We start from the raw sequence: 20,094 nt of genomic DNA on the forward strand, positions 1-20,094 counted from the left end.
ACAGGTGGTGTGAGTTTTTGTCGTTGTTGTTGATTTTTTGTAGAGATGGATCTTGCCATGTTGCCCAGGCTGGCCTTGAACTCCTAGGCTCAAGCCATTTGCCTGCCTCTGCCTCCCAAAGTGTGGGGATTACAGGTGTGAGCCACCATGCTCGGCATAGATGATAGTTTTAATATAGATGCCTTTAACCTACTAAGCCAAAATCTCTGAGAGTGGATCATCAAGTTTGTAAGTTTTTATTTATTTATTTATGCCTTTAAACCACATTCTGAAAGCAAAATTTTTGTGTTTTTAAAAGTTATCTTCATGTTAAGGAATATTTATTACAATATTACATATAATTAAAAAAATCTGTGGCTGAGCACGGTGGCTCACACATGTTTACCCCAGCACTTTGGGAGGTCAAGGCGGGTGGATCACAAGATTTGGAGATCGAGACCGTCCTGGCCAGCATGGTGAAACTTCGTTTCTACTAAAATACAAAACATTAGCCAGGCATGGTGGTGTGCATCTGTATTCCCAGCTACTCAAGAGGCTGAGGCAGGGGAATCACTTGAATCTGGGAGGTGGAGGTTATAGAGAGCCAAGATCGCGCCACTGCACTTTAGCCTGGCAACAGAGGAAGACTATGTCTCAAAAAAAAAAAAAAAAAAAAAAAAAGATTAAGAGTTTCTCCAGAGGAAGTGGATGAATACAGTGGAATAGAATTCAGATGTTTAAATCAATGAAATAAGGCTACATGTATAAACATGAATAAATCTAAAAAAATTTTTTTTGGTAAAAGGAAATTGCAGAGGATATATGAGATATAGTACCATTTACTTAACATTTTAAAGAATCCTGTGTGTAATGGAAACATGCATATATAGTAAAAGAATAAAGACCTGGATAGGAATGATAAACACTAAGTCTGACTAATGGTTGACTTTGAGAGGGATTAAGGGAAGGGATGGGAGCTTTAACTGTCCTTCATATTTTATTTCTTAAGAAAAAGAAAGCAAGAAAAGCAAAAAAAAAAAAAAAAAAAAAAAAAAAAGTAAGGTTGCAGTAGCAAACATGTAAAAATAAGACTTTAAAATTTTTTATTTAAAATTTTTTCTTTATTTTTAAAAAATTTTATTTACTTATTTCTTTTTGAGACAGAATTTCACTCTGTTACCCAGGCTGGAGTGCAGTAGCATGATCTTGGCTCACTGCAACCTCTGCCTTCTAGGTTCAAGCAATTCTCCTGCCTCAGCCTTGTGAGTAGCTGGGACTATAGGCATGCAACATCGCGCCCAACTAATTTTTGTATTTTTAGTAGAGATGGGGTTTCATCATCTTGGCCAGGCCAGTCTCGAACTCCTGACCTCAAGTGATCCGCCCGCCTTGGCCTCCCAAAGTGCTAGGATTACACGCCTGAGCCACCGTGCAACCCCGGCTAATTTTTTTTTTTCTTTTCTTTAAAGACAAGTTCTCACTCCATCGCCTGGGCTGGAGTGCAGTGGTGCAGTCATGGTTCACTATAGCCTTGACCTACTGGGCTCAAGGAAGCTTCCTGCCTCACCCTCCCAAGTAGCTAGGATTACAGGCATGTACCACCACCATGTCTGGCTAATTTTTGTGTTTTTTGTAGAGACTGCATCTTACTATGTTGCCCAGGCTGGTTTCAAATTCCTGGGCTCAAGTGATCCTCTTGCCTCAGCCTCTCAAAGTACTGGGATTACAGACATGAGCCACCTCTCCCAGCCCCAGTTTTTTTTTTTTTTTTTTTTTTTTTTAAAGGAATGACTACATAATTGTTCATGATATGTATAATCTTTCTGAATGCTTAAAAGATTTCATTATGAAATGACTAACCCAAATTCCCCTGGTAATTGCAATGCAGGCAGTTGGTATGTGGCCTTAAGTACTCCGAATTCTGAACCTTCCAGTTTGAAATGTATTTGTACTCAGAGAGCTCTCACTTGGACCCCCTCTCTTGTTCTCACAGACAATCATGCCTATTAGGACATGCCCAAGTCCTGTAGCTTCCCTGCAGTCTGTCCTGAGGAAATGCCACGTCCCGTGTTGGTGATGTGAGTGGATTTTACAGTTCTAATTCGTTAGGGACCTAGCCTGCAAGGGCCTCCTCTCTGCTGTCTGCTTTTCTCCTTTACTAGAGGAAGCATCCTGCCCTACAGCTAGCTTGATCTTAGAGTTCCCGGGGCACCTCCCACCTTCCCTTCCGGTGTTCGTTTTCATAACACTTTCACTGACACTTCAGTTTGGTCGTGGGACTTAGGTGTTTGTGTGAATCCCAAAAATTTCATTGCCTACCCTAAGCCTTATTATTTGTAATCATTCTTTTATTGCTGCATCTGCTTTCTTAACTTCCTTTCTATACCAGAAGTGTCACTAAAGTTTAATTAATGAGGATGACGCCTGTTGGTCTGTGATTCAGAGAATGCTAAGAAGGCTGATATGTCTCTAATAGCTGGTACCAAAGTGGGTTTTACATTTTCATTTTATTTTATTTTTTATTTTATTTTTATTTTTATTTTATTTTATTTTATTTATTTATTATTTTTTTTTTGAGACAGAGCCTTGCACTGTAGCTCAGGCTGGAGTGCAGTGGTATGATCTCGGCTCACTGCCACCTCTGCCCTTTTGGGTTCAAGTGATTCTCCTGCCTCAGCCTCCCGAGTAGCTGGAATTACAGGCACCTGCCACCTTGCCCAGCTAATTTTTTGGTGTTTTTAGTGGAGATTGGGGTTTCATTATGTTTGTCAGACTGGTCTCAAACTCCTGACCTCGTGATCTGCCTGCCTCAGCCTCCCAAAGTGCTGTGATTACAGGCATAACCCACAGCACCTGGCCTTATTTTATATTATTATTATTTCTAATATAGTCAGTAGTAGTGATTCTAAACTATGGGTGATTTTTTTTCAGCTACAGACATTTGGACAGTGTCTGGAAATAATTTTGGTTTCACACTGGGGGAGTGCTCTAGTGGGTGGAGGCCGGGAATGCTGCTAAATAACCTGCAATGCACAAGACAGTGCCCCTGCCCCTGCCCTTCACAATGGATTAAATGTTATCAGTGCCAAGGTTGAGAAACCCTGCTCCAAAGATCCTCATACCATGAATATAGTCCTATCAAGGAGGGAGAGTAAATGGGGCTGCAGCGCATTTAGCATGGGACAGTGTCACAAGGATTGGGACTCCCAGGGAATTTATATGGATTAGTCCTATTTCCTAGCTGTTTGGCTAGTCCAAACAGCTTCAATGATGGTCCAAATCATGGTGGAGTCTGGAACGTTCATGATATTAGAGATAAAGGATGGGAGGATATTAAGGAAAAACCAGAGCGGAACGAAGTCCAGGCCATGGAGAAGCCACCTCTAGTGTTTTTGAGCATGGCACCTTAGTATAAACTACACCTTCATGCTATTAGAAATGGAGGAGAGCTTATTTAAAAATGTTAACTTGATCAGTGCAAAATGTGGTAGGTCATGACAGCAAGGACCCCCGGTGAATCATGCCTCTTCCACCATCCACATTCATCTGCATTGTGATGCTGCCATTCAGCTCATCAGGTGGTGGAGTCTGTTTTCCTGCCCCATGGGTGTGGGCTGGCCTTGTCCCTTGCCTTGACCAAAAGAATGTGGAAGGTGTAATGGCACGTGATGTCTGGGCCATTCAGCTTTGGTTTTTCTCCCTCATGGAAGATTTCTGCCATCATGGGAGGAAGCCCAGCCTGATCTGCCCTTTGGAGAAAGAGGCCCAGGTGTCCAGGGGTCCCAGCCAGCCTTCCCGCTGGTGTGCTGTGTCAGGGAACCCAGATGCAATCAGTTCACCCACCCAACCCAACCGACTGAGGAGTGAGAAGTAATGCATTAATATTATGATTACCTTCAGCCACTAAATTTTGGGGTGGTTTTCTACACAGCATGAGGTAACTGGACATTGTCTAGGAGGAGCTTCATATCGAGCAATGGATGAGGTATTTGCCGTAGAATATGTGCGTAGGGTAACTATCACATCATGGTTAAGAGAAACTGAGTTCTTCCTCCTTTGTCTCTTGTAGCACTTCTCAGAACTTCTGGATGAGTTTTCCCAGAACGTCTTGGGTCAGCTCCTGAATGACCCTTTCCTCTCGGAGAAGAGTGTGTCAATGGAGGTGGAACCTTCCCCGACGTCCCCGGCACCTCTCATCCAGGCTGAGCACAGCTACTCCCTGTGCGAGGAGGCTCGGGCCCAGTCGCCCTTCACCCACATTACCACCAGTGACAGCTTCAATGACGGTAAACTCAGAGCAGGAGGATGCCTGGACCTTAGCGCCTTTGGTTCTGAGCTCTTGAGGGTGTGGGGTGTGAATTACATTAAAGAGGATGTTGGCACCCTCATTAGCGACACACCTGCAGTGTGTAGGGCCTGATGCTGGGGCTGTGGGGAAAAGCAGAGGCACAGGACTCATCTTTCCACACCGCCCAGGTCCCTTGGGAACTTGCTGTAACTGAAGTCATTTTTGGATGGTCATTACTCTCTTTCACCCTGTGGCTTCAGCAGCAGAGCAGCCTTTTGCAAAATTGGCCAGTCTATGTGACTGGTCATTCCTGCCAATAGAGTAAGTCCATTATTTCAAGGGGTCATGGCATTTTTTTTTTCTGAGAAATAATTTTTCTGACCATTCTTCTATAGGAGCTTCTTGGGCATCCAAGCATCCAACCCACTTCCAGCATATTCCACTGACCCCATGTCCCCCACCCCAGATCACAGTGGACATTCCTAGACTTTCTTGTTGGTTACCCTTTCATACCCATCGTCAATGCCATGAGTTCGGTATTTGTTGAAGATTGAGTTTTTCTGGCCTTAGAGATGTTAAGATGTTTTGACCGTTACTCTACAGCTCTTAATTGGCAAAGGCTGTATCTTGTTCCAAATTCTCCAGGCTTATACGTCTTTTAAGTGCAATTTCTGCCTCCCTTCCTTCCTTCCTTCCTTCCTCCCTTTTTTCCTTTCTTTCTTCCCCTCTCTCCCTCTCTCTTCTTTCTCTTTCTTTCCTTTCTTCCTTCTTTCCTTCCATTCTTCCTTCCTTCCTTCTTTCCTTCCTTCCCTCCCTCCCTCCCTTTTTCTTTCTTTCTCTCTTTTCTTTATTCTTATCTGCTCTTTCTCTCTCTCCCTTCCTCCTTCCCTCCCTCCCTTTCCTTCTTTCTTTTTTCTTTCTTTCTTTCCTTTCTCTTTCCTTCCTCCCTTTCTCCCTTTCTTCCTTCTCTCTCTTTCTTTTCTGTCTTTCTCTTTCTTTCCTTCCTTCCCTCCCTCTCTCCCTCCCTCCCTTCTCTCCTCCCTCCCTTCCTTCCTTCCCTTTTCTTTCTCTCTTTCTTTTCCACCCTCTCTCTCTCCCTTCTTCCTTCCCTCCCTCCCTACTCCTCCCTCTCTCCCTCCTTCCTTCTTTCTCTCTTTTCTTTTCTTTCCCTCCCTTCCATCCTTCATTTTCTCTCCTTCCTTCCTCCATTCCTTGTTTCCTTCCCTCATTTTTAGACAGGGTCTCACTCTGTCATCCAGACCAGAGTGCAGTGGCGTGATCTCAGCTCACTGTAGCCTTGACTTCCGGGGCTCTCACATAGTCCTCCAGCCTCAGCCTCCCAAGTAGCTGGGACGACAGGCATATGCCACCGCACCTGGCTAATTTTTAATTTTTTTGTAGAGATTGGGGTCTCACTCTGTTGCCCAGGTTGGTTTCAAACTCCTGGGCTGAAGTGATCTTTCCGCCCTAGCCTCATCAAGTGCTGGGATTACAGGCATGAGCCACCATGCCCAACTTTAAATTTAATTTTTTATGTTTTCTTAGAGGGATAACCAGCTATTTTAATACTTTAAATTTTAAAAATGATGTTTCCTATTCCCAGTCCAGCATATGCCTTCTTCTTTACAGAAGGATGACATGGTGAGGAATGCTCACTAACTTGACCTTCTTGGGTTTTGACCCGAGTGTTCACTTCTTGTCCTTACACCACTGTACATATGGCAGCATCTCCTGAAGGTGGCTGCCTACAGAGCAAGTCTCCTCCTGCTTTCCCTTGGTTAAAGGCAAATGCTTGTATCAATGCCCTGAATCAGGCATTAGCTTTGTGGAGGAACCCCTCCTCCAATGGGATTCTTAGATCCATTACTAGTCTCAAAAAGAATCACCTCTGCGACCAGTAAAACGTCTTATCTTGGGACAGAGAATGTTCTGGGTTTTAAAATGTTTCGTCTCAGATACATTCTTCCTTTGAATAGATCTACACTAATCAGCAGACCAAGAAATGTGGCCCTATATCCTGTAAAAGGAATCCCTTCAATCCGTTAGTGGATTCTTTGTTGGGTGGACCTTGTTATAGCCTTAACCATATGCTCAGATTTGTTTTTTTCCTGATGAGAGTTTAAGTGCATAATGCCTTAATCCTTCTTCTCTGTAGTTTGTCAAGTTTCTCTACCTAAAATCTGGAGAATAGGGTGAGGGGAAGCCTTCTGGGAAGGAGGGTGTATTAGTCCATTTTCATGCTGCTGATAAAGACGTACCCATAACTGGGTAATTTATAAAGAAAAAGAGGTTTAATGGATTCACAGTTCCACGTGGCTGGGGAGGCCTCACAATCACGGTGGAAGGTGAAAGGCACATCTTACATGGCAGCAGGGGAATGAGAGCCAAGTGAAAAGGGAAACCCCTTGTAAAACCATCAGATCTCGTGAGACTTATTCACTACCAGGAGAACAGTGTGGGGGAAACTACCCCATGATTCAGTTATCTCCCACCGGGTCCCTCCCACAACATGTGGAAATTTGGGGAGCTACACAGTTCAAGATGAGATTTGGGTGGGGACATAGTCAAACCATGTCACAGGGGAAGAAACAGGACTAAAATAATTCAGTGATAAGGAGTTATTGTGAAGGTAAAATGAGATATGTTTAACGAACTTAGGACAATGTCTGTCTACTGCATAGCATTTTAATTAACCAGTTTCTTCTTCCAATCTGCTGCATCCGTTTCTTTCTGTTTTTGTTGTTTGTTTTCTTTTCCTCCTTATTCTTTTCCTCCTTTGCGTCTGTTTCTTCTCCCTTTCCTCTTTCTCTCTCTCTTTTTTTTTTAAGATGGAGTTTTGCTTTTGTTGCCTAGGCTGGAGTGCAATGGCACGATCTTGGCTCACTGCAAGATTGTGAGCCTAGAAGGCTCCGCCTTCTAGGTTCAAGTGATTCTCCTGCCTCAGCCTCCCAAGTAGCTAGGATTACAGGCATGTGCCAACAGACCTGGCTAATTTTGTATTTTTAGTAGAAACAGGGTTTCATCATGTTGACCAGGCTGGTCTTGAACTCCCAACCTCAGATGATCCACCACCTCAGCCTCTCAAAATACTGCAATTACAGGCATAAGCCACTGCACCTGGTCTTTTCCTTTTCTTTATATTGATACATAATAGATATATTTTCAGGGTACGTGTGATAATTTGATGCTTTCATATAATGTGCAAAGATCAAACCAAGGTCATTGGGATATCTATCACCATAAACATTTATCTTTATGCTAAGAATATCCTAATTATTCTCTTCTCGCTATTCTGAAATGTACAATAGATTGATGTTGTACATCAGTAGGATTACCTCTGGCCATCCGACTGATCTGTCAAATACTAGGCCTTATTTTTTCTAACTGTATCCTCCTTCTTCTATCTCCTTCTGCTCTTCCTTCAATTTCTTATTTAAATTACTTTCAGAATTGACCTTGGTTCAGACGATGTCTCTTGTGACTAAATTTATTCATGATCTGTATCACTACATGGAGCAATATAGGAAGCCAGTGTCTTTCTGGGACTCAGCTTAGATAAATGCATGCAATTTTTGTCTTAGTTTTATTACGTTAAGAGTGGACTTTAACATCAGATGAGCAGTTGAACTAAATGACTGTGAAGATTTCTCCCAATCCTGAGGTTCTGTGTGGTGATGGTTCTTTATGACATTTGTACTTGCCTTTGCCCATGGTTTTTCCCCATTCTTGCTCTACTGCTTTGCCTATATTATTCCCACGATTCCTATGATGCCTCTATTCCAAGCTCTACTTCCTTCGTAGAAGTCATTCCCAATACTTCTTGTATTAGTTATCTATTGCTGTGCAACAAATCTCCCCGAAAATTAATGACTTAACACAAGATTACTCATTTATTACTTCTCATGATTTCTATGGATAAGCACTTCAGGGGTGGTTCACCTGTGTAGTTTTGGTTCAGGTCCCTCATGAGGCTGAAATCACGTGTTGGCTTAGGCTGCCATCATTAAAGACTTTTCCGGGGTTAAAGGATCTACTTCCAAGGTGGCTCACTGATGTAGCTGGGAAATCAATGCTGGTGAACTGGCTGCTTTCCAGGTAGGCCTCTCTGCAGGGCTGCTTGAGTGTCACCGCAGCATGGCCACCGGCTTCCCCGAGTGAAAGCTGATCCACTATAATGTCATTCTGACCCAGCCTTGAAAGCTATTCTGTTGGTCGCACAAGGCAGGACTGATACCAGGAGGTGAGGGCCACTGGGGGCCATCTTGGAAGCTGACTGCCACACCTCTCCTCACAGTGATGTCTGTAAAATGATGGTTTTTAAAAAGTCTCTACTGCTTTATCCCGTGTTCTCAGTGCCTTACAGTGTTGCCATTCATTCATTGAGTGTTTCTTGAGTTCATGCAAGGCGCTGAAGGAAACACCCGCTTATCTGCAGAGGATATGCTCTGTCATTCCACACTCTATGTCCATGTGTACACATTATGTAGCTCCCACTTATAAGGGAGAACATATGGTATTTTTCTTTCTGTGTCACTTAAGATAATGGTCTCCAGTTCCATCTGCGTTGCTGCAAAAGACATGGTTTTATTTTTAATGGATTAATAGTATTCCATTGTGTATACATACCACATTTTCTTTATCCCGTCATCTGTTGATGAAGCATTTAGGTTGGTTTCATATCTCCTCTATTGTGGATAGTGCCACAATAAACATACCAGTACAACTGTCTTTTTGATATAACAATTTCTTTTCCTTTGGATAGATACCTAGTAGTGGGATTGCTGGATCAAATGGCTATTTTATTTTTCATTCTTTGAGAAATCTCCATACAGATTTCCATAGAGATTGTATTAATTTACATTCCCACCAACAGTGTATAAAGTTTTGCTTTTTTCGATATCCTCGCCAACATCTGTTATTTCTTGTCTTTTGAATAATAGCCATTCTGGCTGCTATAAGATGATATCTCGTTGTAGTTTTAATTTGCATTCCTCTGATGATTAGTGATGGTGAGCATTTTTTATATGCTCTTTGGCCATTTGTGTATCTTTAAAAAAAGGTCTATTTACGTCCTCTCCCCTTTCTGATAGGCTTGTTTTTCTTGTTGTTGTTGAGTTGTTTGAGTTTCTTGTCAATTCTGGATATTTGTTCCTTGTCAGATGCCTAGTTTGTCAATATTCTCTTCTGTTTTGCAGGTTGTCTGTTGACTCCGTTAATCATTTATTTTGCTGTGCAGAAGCTTTTTAGTTTAAGGAAGTCCCATTCATCCATTTTCATTTTTATTGCCTGTGCTTTTGAGGTTTCATCTTGCATTTTTCTGTTATGGAGGCAGCTTCTTTCCTTAAGCCTCGTGAACTAACCTCTACTAGCTTCAATTTTTCTTCTGCAGCTTCCTCACCTCTCTCAGCCTTGATTGAATTGAAGAGAGGCGGGCGTTGCTCTGTAATAAGCTTTGGCTTAAGGGAATGTTGTGGCCAGATCGATTGTCTGTCCACTAAAATTCTCCATGTCAGCAGTAAGGCTGTTTGGCTTGCTTATCGTTTGTGAGTTCACTGGAGTAGCACTTTAATTTCCTTCATGACTGGCTGGATCTTCTATTTAGACCACTCAAACTTTCTCCATACCAGAAATCAGGCTTTTTTGTTTTCTTTTCTTTCATGTATTTACTGGAATCGCACTTTTGATTTTCTTCAAGAACTTTTTCTTTATAATCACAATTTGACTAACTTTGGTACAGGAGGCCTAGCTTTCTGCCTGTCTTGGTTCTTGACTTGCCCCTTCTGCACTAAACTTAATGATTTTTGTCTTTTGATTTAAAGTCAGAAATATGTGCCTCTTCCTTTCACTTGAACACTAATTTCAACATTGTTGTATCTCGGAGTAGGGAGGCTAAAAGGAGGGGGAGATGTTATATATAATGTTATATATATAATATATAATATAATATATATAATATAATATAATATAATGTTTTAATGTTATATATATAATAGCGTGTTGATGGAGCAGTCAGAACACACATGAACATTTATTGATTGAGTTTGCTATTATATATAGGTGTGGCTTGTGGTGTCCCAAAACAATTACAATAGTAACATCAAAGATAACTGATCACAGATTACCACAACAGATCTAATAATGAAAACATTTGAAATAATGTGAGAATTACAGAGGCATGAAGTGAGCATGTGTTGTTGGAAAAAATGGTGCAGATAGATTTGCTCTATGAAGAGTTGTCACAAACTTTCAATTTGTAAAAAAATGCACTATTTGCACAGCACAACAAAGTAAAGGGCAATAAAATGGGGTATGCCTGTATATACATACATACCTGTGATAAAGTTTCTTTACAGTGGTAACTAATCATAAAATAGAACAACTATAACAATATTCTGTGTTAAAAGTTAAGTGAATGTGATCTCTCTCTTTCTCTTTCAAAATATTGTGCTGTACTCATGCTTCCTCTTGTGATGATGTGAGAGATAAAATGCCTCAGTACTGAGATAAAGTGAGGTGAATGAGGTAGGCATTGTGACGTAGTGTTAGGCTATTACTGACCATCTGATGATGATAGAAGGAGGCTCCTCAACTTCCTGTAACCCTGGGTCATCCATCTATGATGACGTTGATGGCTGAATGTCAGGAGCAGACAACCTTGATAACTAATGGGTGGATAGTGTATGCAGTGTGGATACACTAGACAAAGGGACAGCAGGAGATTTCATCATGCCACTGAGAGCAACATGCAATTTACAACTTACGGATTATTTATTTTTTGAGTTTTCCATTTAATATTTTTCTGGACCACAGGTAACCGAAGTTGTAGACAGCAAAAGCATGGATGGGGGAGACCATTATATAAAGAAAAAAAAAATTGTACGTTGCTTTCACAGAACTTTCCGGGTAAGGAAGATTAGAAGTGTATACAACTGATTATGAAATGTTGAACACATGCTAACAGCAGTGGTTAAGGTCATGTGCTCTGCAGTCATAGACCTCGTTTCAGATTCTGCTTGACCACTGACTGGCCATGGGCAAATGACTTAACTTCTCCAAGCCACAGCTTTCGCATGTGTAAAACTAGGACAATAGCATCTACTTTTTGTCTCTTGTTGTGAGGATTAAGTATGATAATATATTCCAATTTCTAGCCAGGGCCTGACAGATGGTAAGGATATTATTCTTACTTGCTGTTGCAATGATTATTATTTAGAACCAAGAGCAGCAAGAGGTCAAGAAGGCTTCGTAGAGGATTTCTCAATTCATCAGACCATGTTCTATTATGAAATACAATAGTGGATATTTACCTCTTCAACTTATTTGTGGATTCTTCTATTTTCGTTAGTTTGTTCTTTATATGTCAGAGTTAGTGAATTTACCTTAGATTATAATCCCTTAGAGGACAGACACTAAGCACAAACTGGAAGCATCCGCTGTCTTAGGACCAATGAATGGGAATGGTTTGTTTTAGCTAGTAGTTAGGATACGTATAAAGTACATACTCCAAGAAGCTATATGGGATAAAGATGTAAAAAGTTTCGAGAACTGTTAGGTTCATGAACTTCTGTTCACTATTAGATTCTTACTACAGAATCTCAAGTAGTTCCCCATTGTTCTCTAGAATGAAGCTGACCTCAGAGACATGGCTGTTGAGGGCCTCTGTGGGCTGATCCTGCTTCCCTTCCCCACCCTATGTCCTGTCACCTGCTGTCACTATGGCTCTAGCCTTGGATTTTCTATTGCATGCCTTTTCTCAGAGTCTTCTCTGCACTTGAAATGCCCTCTGCCCTCTCTGCACCCTCAACTTTCCTCTGCTAGTCAAATTTCCACCTACCTCTCAAGACTCAACTCAGCATCACCCAGCATGTAACTCTTCAGCTGGAAGTTGTCACCTTTCACCATGTTTTCATAATACTTTTTTTGGTCATGTGTATAGAGATTACTGTGTTACTGTTGTCCTTATGTGTCAGGCATCCATTTGTTTTGTATGTTCTCATCTGTATTTTGAGCTGATTGAGGACAAGTACAATTGTGTATCCCTGACACCTGGCATTGTTCTTGGCACTTCAAAGGTACCTGACAAGCATATATGTTATTGAATTAATTGAATTAATATGTTGTTGAGAGAGAAGGTGTGGAACACTGAGCATATACCCTGATGTTTGGTGATGGCAGCGTGGAAGACACCTGCTCTGCTGTCCCATGCATGGCTTGCTCCGCAGCATCTCTGGCTGTGCACACACACTGGAGAGCAGCCATTTGATCAGAATGACTCTTGGCTTTCAGCAGGTGCTTTGTATAGGATCAAGCACAGTGCTTAATAAAAGTACATATTGTATCAATGCTTTATGAGTCTTTAAAAAGGAATCCCGTAGCTATTTACTGAGTTCCTGCCTTATAGCTGGCCATCAGGGTTACACAGAAAAATAAATCAGAAAGAGGGATAGGGTGTTATTTGGGGTTGAGGGAAGAGAGTTGAAATTTTAAGTAGGATGGACAGGGAAGACCTTACCTCGAAGGTGACATTTGAGCAAAGACAGCAGAAGAAAAGGGAAAGAACCAGGTGTATGTCTCAGGAAGAGGTCCCTAGGCAGAGGAAACTGAGTGCAAAGGTCCTGTAGCAGAGGTGATGAGAAATATAGTGATACCCGCAAAGGTCCTGTAGCAGAGGTGATGAGAAATATAGTAACCCAGTCAGTGTCTATGGGGGAGTCAGCAATTTACCAGCCTTGCCATTGTAGAATATTCAGGTGGGAGATGGACCAAACAACCTGTATAGACTAACTTCCCCCTTCAATGAATTCCACATGCTTGTTGAATGCCTACTGTGTGTCAGGCCTACCCTAGATACTTGTGGGACACAACAGTAAAACTTAGATCCTGCCTGTAAGTGGCTTAGAGTCTAGTGAGAGTACCATGTACTCAAGTGCATTATGAGGCAGAATGTGAGCAGTGTCCCTTGAGAAAGTTGCAGAAGTTCCGAGGAAAGAGGGCATGCCCAGTGAAGCTTCTAGGAAACGTTGCATGAATGAGGCAGAATTTCAGTGGGGCCTGAGGGAGTTGCATGACGTTGATACACTAAAGGGGCTTGGAGGGAAGCAGATGGAGAGTAGAGGGTGAGGACATCTAAAGCAAGATCCTGTGTGAATTGATTATAAATAAGCAGATTACCGAAAGTTCAGGGTTCCTTTCTCTTCCATGACAATACGACTTCTTTTCTTTTTTAGTTGTAATCAATTTAAACACAACATAAAGGAACTCATGGGCACCACCTATGTTAATAGCAATGTGTGGTGCAAAATAATCAGTACAACTTTTTCAGGAAGCTCCCCGCCCCCGCCTTTTTTTTAAATTTTACTTTAAGTTCTGGGGTACATGTGCTGAACGTGCAGGTTTGTTACATAGATATATATGTGCCATGGTGGTTTGCTGTACCTATTAACCCTTCATCTAGGTATTTGTCCTAATGCTCTCCCTCCCCTTCCCCCTACCCCTCACAGGCCCTGGTGTGTGATGTTCCCCTCTCTGCGTCCATGTGTTTGCATTGTTCACTTCACACTTAAGAGTGAAAACCTGTGATGTCTGTTTTTTTTTTTTTGTTTCTGTGTTAGTTTGCTGAGAATGATGGTTTCCAGCTTCATCCATGTCTCTGTAAAGGACATAAACTCATTCTTTTTTGTGACTGCATAGTATTCCATGGTGTATATGTGTCATATTTTCTTTATATAGTCTATCTTTGTTGAGCATTTGGGTTGGTTCCAAGTCTTTGCTATTATAAGTAGTGCTGCAGTAAACATACCTGTATATGTGTCTTTATAGCAAAATGATTTACAATCCTTTGGGTATATACCCAATAATGGGATTGCTGGGTCAAGTTCTGGTTCTAGATCCTTGAGTCATCGCCACACTGTACTTCTACAGTGGTTGAACTAATTTACACTCCCACCAACAGTGGAAAGCGTTCCTATTTCTCCGTATCCTTGCCAGCATCTGTTGTTTCCAGACTTTTAAATAATCATTATTCTAAATGGCGAGAGATGCCCTTTTATCATGAGGCCAAAACATTCACCATTCAGTTCCCCCAGCTGGGGCTTTGTTCTATTTACAGTTCTTGGGCTGTGACAAGCCGTGCTGGTAATTTGCTGAGAACAGGTACAGTGGGTCAGATGTATTTTACAAAGGGCTTCTGATCCACAGTTCATCTTTGTTGAAGTACCAATGTCTTCTCTGAGTAAAAGTCACTTACAACAAACATGGGATACTAGTCATTTTAGATGTGTGAAATCAGAGTGAGGCAGTGTGGAGGAGTGGATGGGGGACTGGCCCAGCAAAGCTTTGTCTGGATCTTGGCATCAATTATTTTTCTGAGTTGTGTGGATAGGCAAATGTTTGGGAGCGGAATTATTTTATTCATGTGAACCCCAGTTTGCATCCCCCTTAATTAAGGTGTTGATGGGATTGGAAATCACTCCACCAATATTCTCCCAAATCCAAGGGCTCTGTTAGAGCAGATAACCACCCTGATGGAGGATGGTTGCTTTTAGGCAGCACAAAAATATGTAGCATGTACAGACAGCTGTTTACATTAAATTTAATATTCTTTATCTGATGCATGGTGATAATAGCCTAAGCAAAACTAGGAGTCCTTGGGTCCAGTGATGGATGGGGAATTAGTATTTATACCTGGGAAAGCCAGTGATTCAGCTGTCCTTGTCCAATTGTACTTAGATTAAATGCAGTTCTTCTGCAATTGCCTCTAAGGCTAGAAAAAAGTGATGACACACAGTTAAGTGGAAACTCTCTCCTAACTTGTTAGAGTTTTTCTCCTTTTTACTCTCTCTGCCTCCTGCTTCCCCTCTTCCTTCTCTTTCCCACTAGAACTCTTCTCTCTTTCCCTCTTCCTTCCTGGCTCTTTCCCTCCTAACTTTCCCTTCCTCCCTCTATCCCCTGCCTGAACCCCAGGGCAACTATAAAGGACACACGTAGATGTTCTTATCCTATCATTCTATCACAGACTTCAGATGGACTGTGGACCCCTAAAACTATACAAAAATCTGGGCTATCTACATTTGTTAATTTTTTCCAGTGAGAACTATTACATCTTTTTTTAGGTTCTCAGAAGAGTTTGTGACCAAAAAAGCTAAAAATCACTGTTCTAAGATTCCATAGGAGTCTTCTCTCTTAGGGGGACTTTGAATGCAGATTTCGGAAACACTAGAGCTAAGGAACTTTACATGGCCCAGTAACCACAGGAGCCAACCCTAGAAATGTAGGTGCAGCCTTCAAAACCACAAAAAAAAAAAAAAATTCTACAGCCAGCTCAGCCATTTCTCCCTGTGACTAAGGCTGTGAACCAGATGCTAAGCAGGGTTTTCTGTTCTATAAAAAAAGCAACAACAACAACAACAAACCAAAAAAAAAGAAAAAGAAAAAGAAAAAGAAAACATATAATAAGGTTAAAAGAGATAAGCAGAAGCATCCCAGCAAAATATTTGTGGATACTTTTATAATTTGAGAAATAAAAGCTTATGTTTGAATGACCAAGTCTTGTACCTCACCACATGGAGGTTGTCTTTATGAGTTACTATTATTTCAGTCATGTTCCTTTGTGTTAAATTGGGATGTTAGGTGTGCATTTGCATTGTTCTTTAATTTTGGTGTTCTTCCTAAAGAAGAAACTCTGTAGTGCTGGATGAGGGCTGTTCAGAAAGAACTAGACAATGGACCCTATCCTGTAAAATGATACCAGAACAAAGCTACAGATTATATAGACTATGGACAGAAGTTAGCATAAAATATGCTAACATGGAAGTGGTCTAATACTACCTTTGCACCACAAATACAGTCAATGGTGGAATAAAGGACTGTTAACTATGGCTGTCCGAGGTCTACAGAGGGTGGGCCAGGAACATGGAAAAGAATCATCTTCCTCCTGATGAATTTAGTAGGGCTCTCAGTGGCAAAGGATGGCTGGGTAGGCTGGTTCACTATGGATACCTTAAATTCATGGGGGTGTGTTCTCAGGTGGGAATGAACACAGGTGAGCAGATACTGCTGGGGCAAAGTCACATGGGGTAAATGGGACGCCTGGAGGAGGGCAAGGAGTAGGGTTTGATCTCTGCCTGATGGGAAGCAGGGACTGAGAAACAGGATGGCGTGGAGCTTAGAAGAAACACATAATAATTTCTCATGGCTGTTGTGTGAGAACAGTGAAGGTGTGCACAGATATAATTATCCAGGGAGAAGTGGAAAGGGATATAACACGATGGCAGAGGGAAAAAAAATGGGTTTTAAAATGATTTATTGAAAACTGCAGCAGGAAAAGCACAAGATCAGATATGCTGAGGATGGGGCAGAGGTGAGTCAGAGATGGCTTAGGTTTTTGCTTTGCATTGTTGAAGAGATCTTGATGTTGACATGGTCCATGGAAGTGAGACTTGAAACTCACAGATGTGAGGTGCATAGTGGTGTCTTTCTCACATATAGTGTGAGCTGATGACAAGAACATCGGTCTGAATCATCGTACAGTGGCTAGACCTAGAGATAGAAGAGGAAGGTGTGTGCGTGTCTACTGGGTCCTTCACCATGCACAGCCACAGAGAGAACCTGACAGTGACTGGGGGGATAGACAGAGGAATAGTTGACCTCTTCCATCTGAAGCCTGGGTTTGTAACACACACTATTTTGCTATTCCTCACATTTTGTGGTGTTACCATTTCCTTTTTTCCAAACAGATTTAAAAAAAATGTTTCCCCTTTTTGTTTTTTGAAAAAAGTAAAATAATGATTTCTCTGTCTGCTTAGCCATCGCAATGCTAGATTAGTATAAGAAAGCCATGTTCACATTAATCTAGTGATTATAGTTACTTTGGATATTCATGAATGAGAGTCCTAACTTCTTCACTGAAGAAAAAAGGATGTAGTAAATATTTACAGCATGTAGTGGGCTGTGGTTTAATAGGATTCTGACACACTTAACTGAATTCTTGCCCCTTCCCCAGCTTCTAGAGCCCAGCCATTGTATTTTTCCTTTAAGAGATTTTTACATTAAAAGATTTGGTCAAGATTTGCCAACTCCTTTGAAAATTTTCAAAGGGCAAACAAATGAAATGCTCAAGGATTTAGACGAGGCATGTTTATTTCACCTATAAAATTTCTTTTCACTTTAGATATGTTACGTAAATAGTAAATGGATGTACAGTCAGCCCTTGCTGTACTCAGGTTTTGCATCCTATGAATACTCTATTTTCAATTCATGTTTGTTTGAAAGAACCTGCTTGTGAGTGGACCTGCACAGTTCAAACCTGTGTTGTTCAAGGACAAACTGTGTATGTGTTTTTCTCATGTAAGTGGCAGTACCTCATCTGGTTTCTGTTTTTCAAAATAAATGACCATTATCTCTATGTTCACGTGTATATATGTGTTTGCATATATGTTACAAACCAAAAAGTATCTGACACAGGTCTCAGTCAATTTAGGAACTGATTTTGCCAAGGTTAAAGACATAACCAGAGCAGATAAACACGGAATCACAGAAACAATCTGTGGCCTGTGCCTTTCTCCACGTTGAGGACTTTGGTATTTAAAGAAAAAGTGGCTGAATGAGAAAGAGGGAGGGTATGGTAATCCACGTGCTGCAAGAGAAAAGGAGCGGCTAGGGGAATAGTCCGTTACGCATTCATCTCGTGCTCAGTAAATCAACATTTCTCATAAGATAAGATGAATGTCGAGCTGGGTGCTCATGACTGATCCCAGCACTTTGGATGACTGAGGCAGGAGGATTGCTTGAGTCCAGGAGTTTGAGACCAGCCTGGGCAACAACACAGTGAGACCTCATCTCTATAAAAAATGAAAACAGAAATTAGCTGGGTGTGGTGATGCATGCCTGTAGTCCTGAGTGGCAGGATCCCTCAGGCCTGGGACTCCCAGCTACTTAGGAGGCTGAGGTGGCGGGATCGAGGCTGCAGTGACAGAGCAAGACTCTGTCTAAAGAAAAAAAAAGGTGAACATAGAGTATCTACCTGTGGAGATCTTTAACCTTTGATCTATAACTGTGCTTAGGAACAAAAGGAAATGAATGACTCAGCTCTCAGCTTAATTTTTCCCTTTGGCATAGTGGATTGGGATCCTGAATTTTTATTTTCATTAAAAATAAAGATAATGCCAACTCCCAATTTAGGGTTTTTTTTTTTTTTTTCTTTCTTTCTTTCTTTCCTAGGAATCAGTATCCATTCAATGTGCTTGTCTGTGGCGCATATGGAAATGATGGACGATCTGCATTTTGGTGTTGCTATTATCTTGGCTTTGAGTTCTTGTCTTTTTCAGTCTCTTCGTCCATCTTGATGATTTGGTAACTTGGCATCTAGCCCCATTGCTCATGGCTGCTCCATTTGGTCTTCGGATGTAAAGGACTTGCTTCTCACCGTGATCAGTGGCTTGTTATTATTTTTGTGCCAGTCGAGTTTGACCTTTGACAGAAAGCTGTTTATGGGGATTGTTCTTACTGTCCACACTGTGCCCTGCTAAACTTAGCAGGGATGTTTTTTGTCTGACACAACGCTTAAAAGACCTATAAACACAATTCGGAAAGAACATTTTTATTTTTTCCACTTGGTATCTCAGCTTCAAGTTTTAGAAATTAAAGGGTGTAGAATGTCTACTGACTCTTAGGTTTGTAGTTTAGCCAATAACTAAGACATCCAAGGATAATTCCAGTTCTAAGCCAGTGGTTCTACTGATCTATTTTGCCAATAAAATGAAACTACAAAAATAAGATCATGGAGAAACAATGTAATGCATATTCTGCTCTTTCCCCTCTACTCTGTCCTTCGCTAACACCTCCTTCACAGGTTACCTTTGTCATTTTGTTTTCTGTGATTTGGTATTTATTTCCATTGAGGAACAGAGTACAAGCCAACCCCCAATAGTTCAGAATGAAAGCTTTTTTCTTTCATTTCAACTACCACTGGAATGCTGTTCTCACCAAACTACTTACTGGCTGACTTTCTTCATATGAAGTCATTTCATATTTTATGATGTGACTAGTAGGTCTAATCAGCCAATCCACAAATATTTATTGGTATGATCTATAGTTGATGGTTCAGAAGAATTATTTTGGAAATGTATGTAGTAATTTTATTGTAATAGATTCTAATGTAATGGGTTTAATTTGTTCTTCACACATTCAGCTATACTATATCAGCTAGCTATGTTGCTGCATAACAAACCACCCCAAAACTCAGTCACTCAGTCATTTGTCATTATCATAGTCCACGTGTCTGTTTCTGTGTGGGGGTCAGCAGAGTGGTTCTGCTAGTTTCAGCTAGATTGACTGGCATCTCTAAGGTCAGCTGATAGTTGGCTGGTCTTGGCTAAGGTCCTTTAAGGGGGACTGCTCTATGTGGCTCTTATCCTTCTCCTGAGATCAGTAGATTATCCTAGCTCATTCTTCCCATGCTGATGGCAACATTAGTTTCATCCTGCAAGCACATTCCAAAACTCTACTTGGATCACAAAGCTCACATACCAATGGCCACATCAAGCCAGTGGGCCAAGCTGTGGTGGGGGATCAGCCCATGGTGGGAAGACCCTGCAAAATTCTAAAGCAGAAGTCTTGGATGGAGGGAGGAGGAAGACCTGGAGCCAGGAATGCAAGTTATTTACATAATAAGGGACTCATTGACTCTAACTGAGTCAAGGGCTTCTAAATGGCCCCTTGGGCGATTAGAGCCTCTATCCATTAATTACCAGCCTAAGGCATGAAGTAGAGCAGGCCATGTCCCTGTGAGTTCATCCAAAGACAGTAGTGTTCCAAGATTGGAAATCTAG

General features: G+C 41.4%; 1 protein-coding gene across 2 annotated transcripts in view; it reads left to right on the forward strand.

The window, feature by feature from the left end:
- Positions 1-20,094, forward strand: part of CREB3L2 (cAMP responsive element binding protein 3 like 2) — a 140,856-nt gene that overhangs the window by 72,978 nt on the left and 47,784 nt on the right. The window contains exons 1-2 of one of the 2 annotated variants that reach the window (XM_010340364.3): positions 1,785-2,057; positions 4,049-4,265. In XM_010340364.3, coding sequence (XP_010338666.1) covers positions 4,136-4,265 — 130 coding nt within the window. In that variant the 5' untranslated portion in view covers positions 1,785-2,057; positions 4,049-4,135. Of the gene's footprint in view, positions 1-1,784; positions 2,058-4,048; positions 4,266-20,094 lie in introns of those variants that run through there. The other variant, XM_003929746.4, reaches the window with a different exon arrangement.

Source organism: Saimiri boliviensis, chromosome 10 (genome assembly GCF_048565385.1).
Source record: "Saimiri boliviensis isolate mSaiBol1 chromosome 10, mSaiBol1.pri, whole genome shotgun sequence".
NCBI lineage: Eukaryota > Metazoa > Chordata > Mammalia > Primates > Cebidae > Saimiri > Saimiri boliviensis.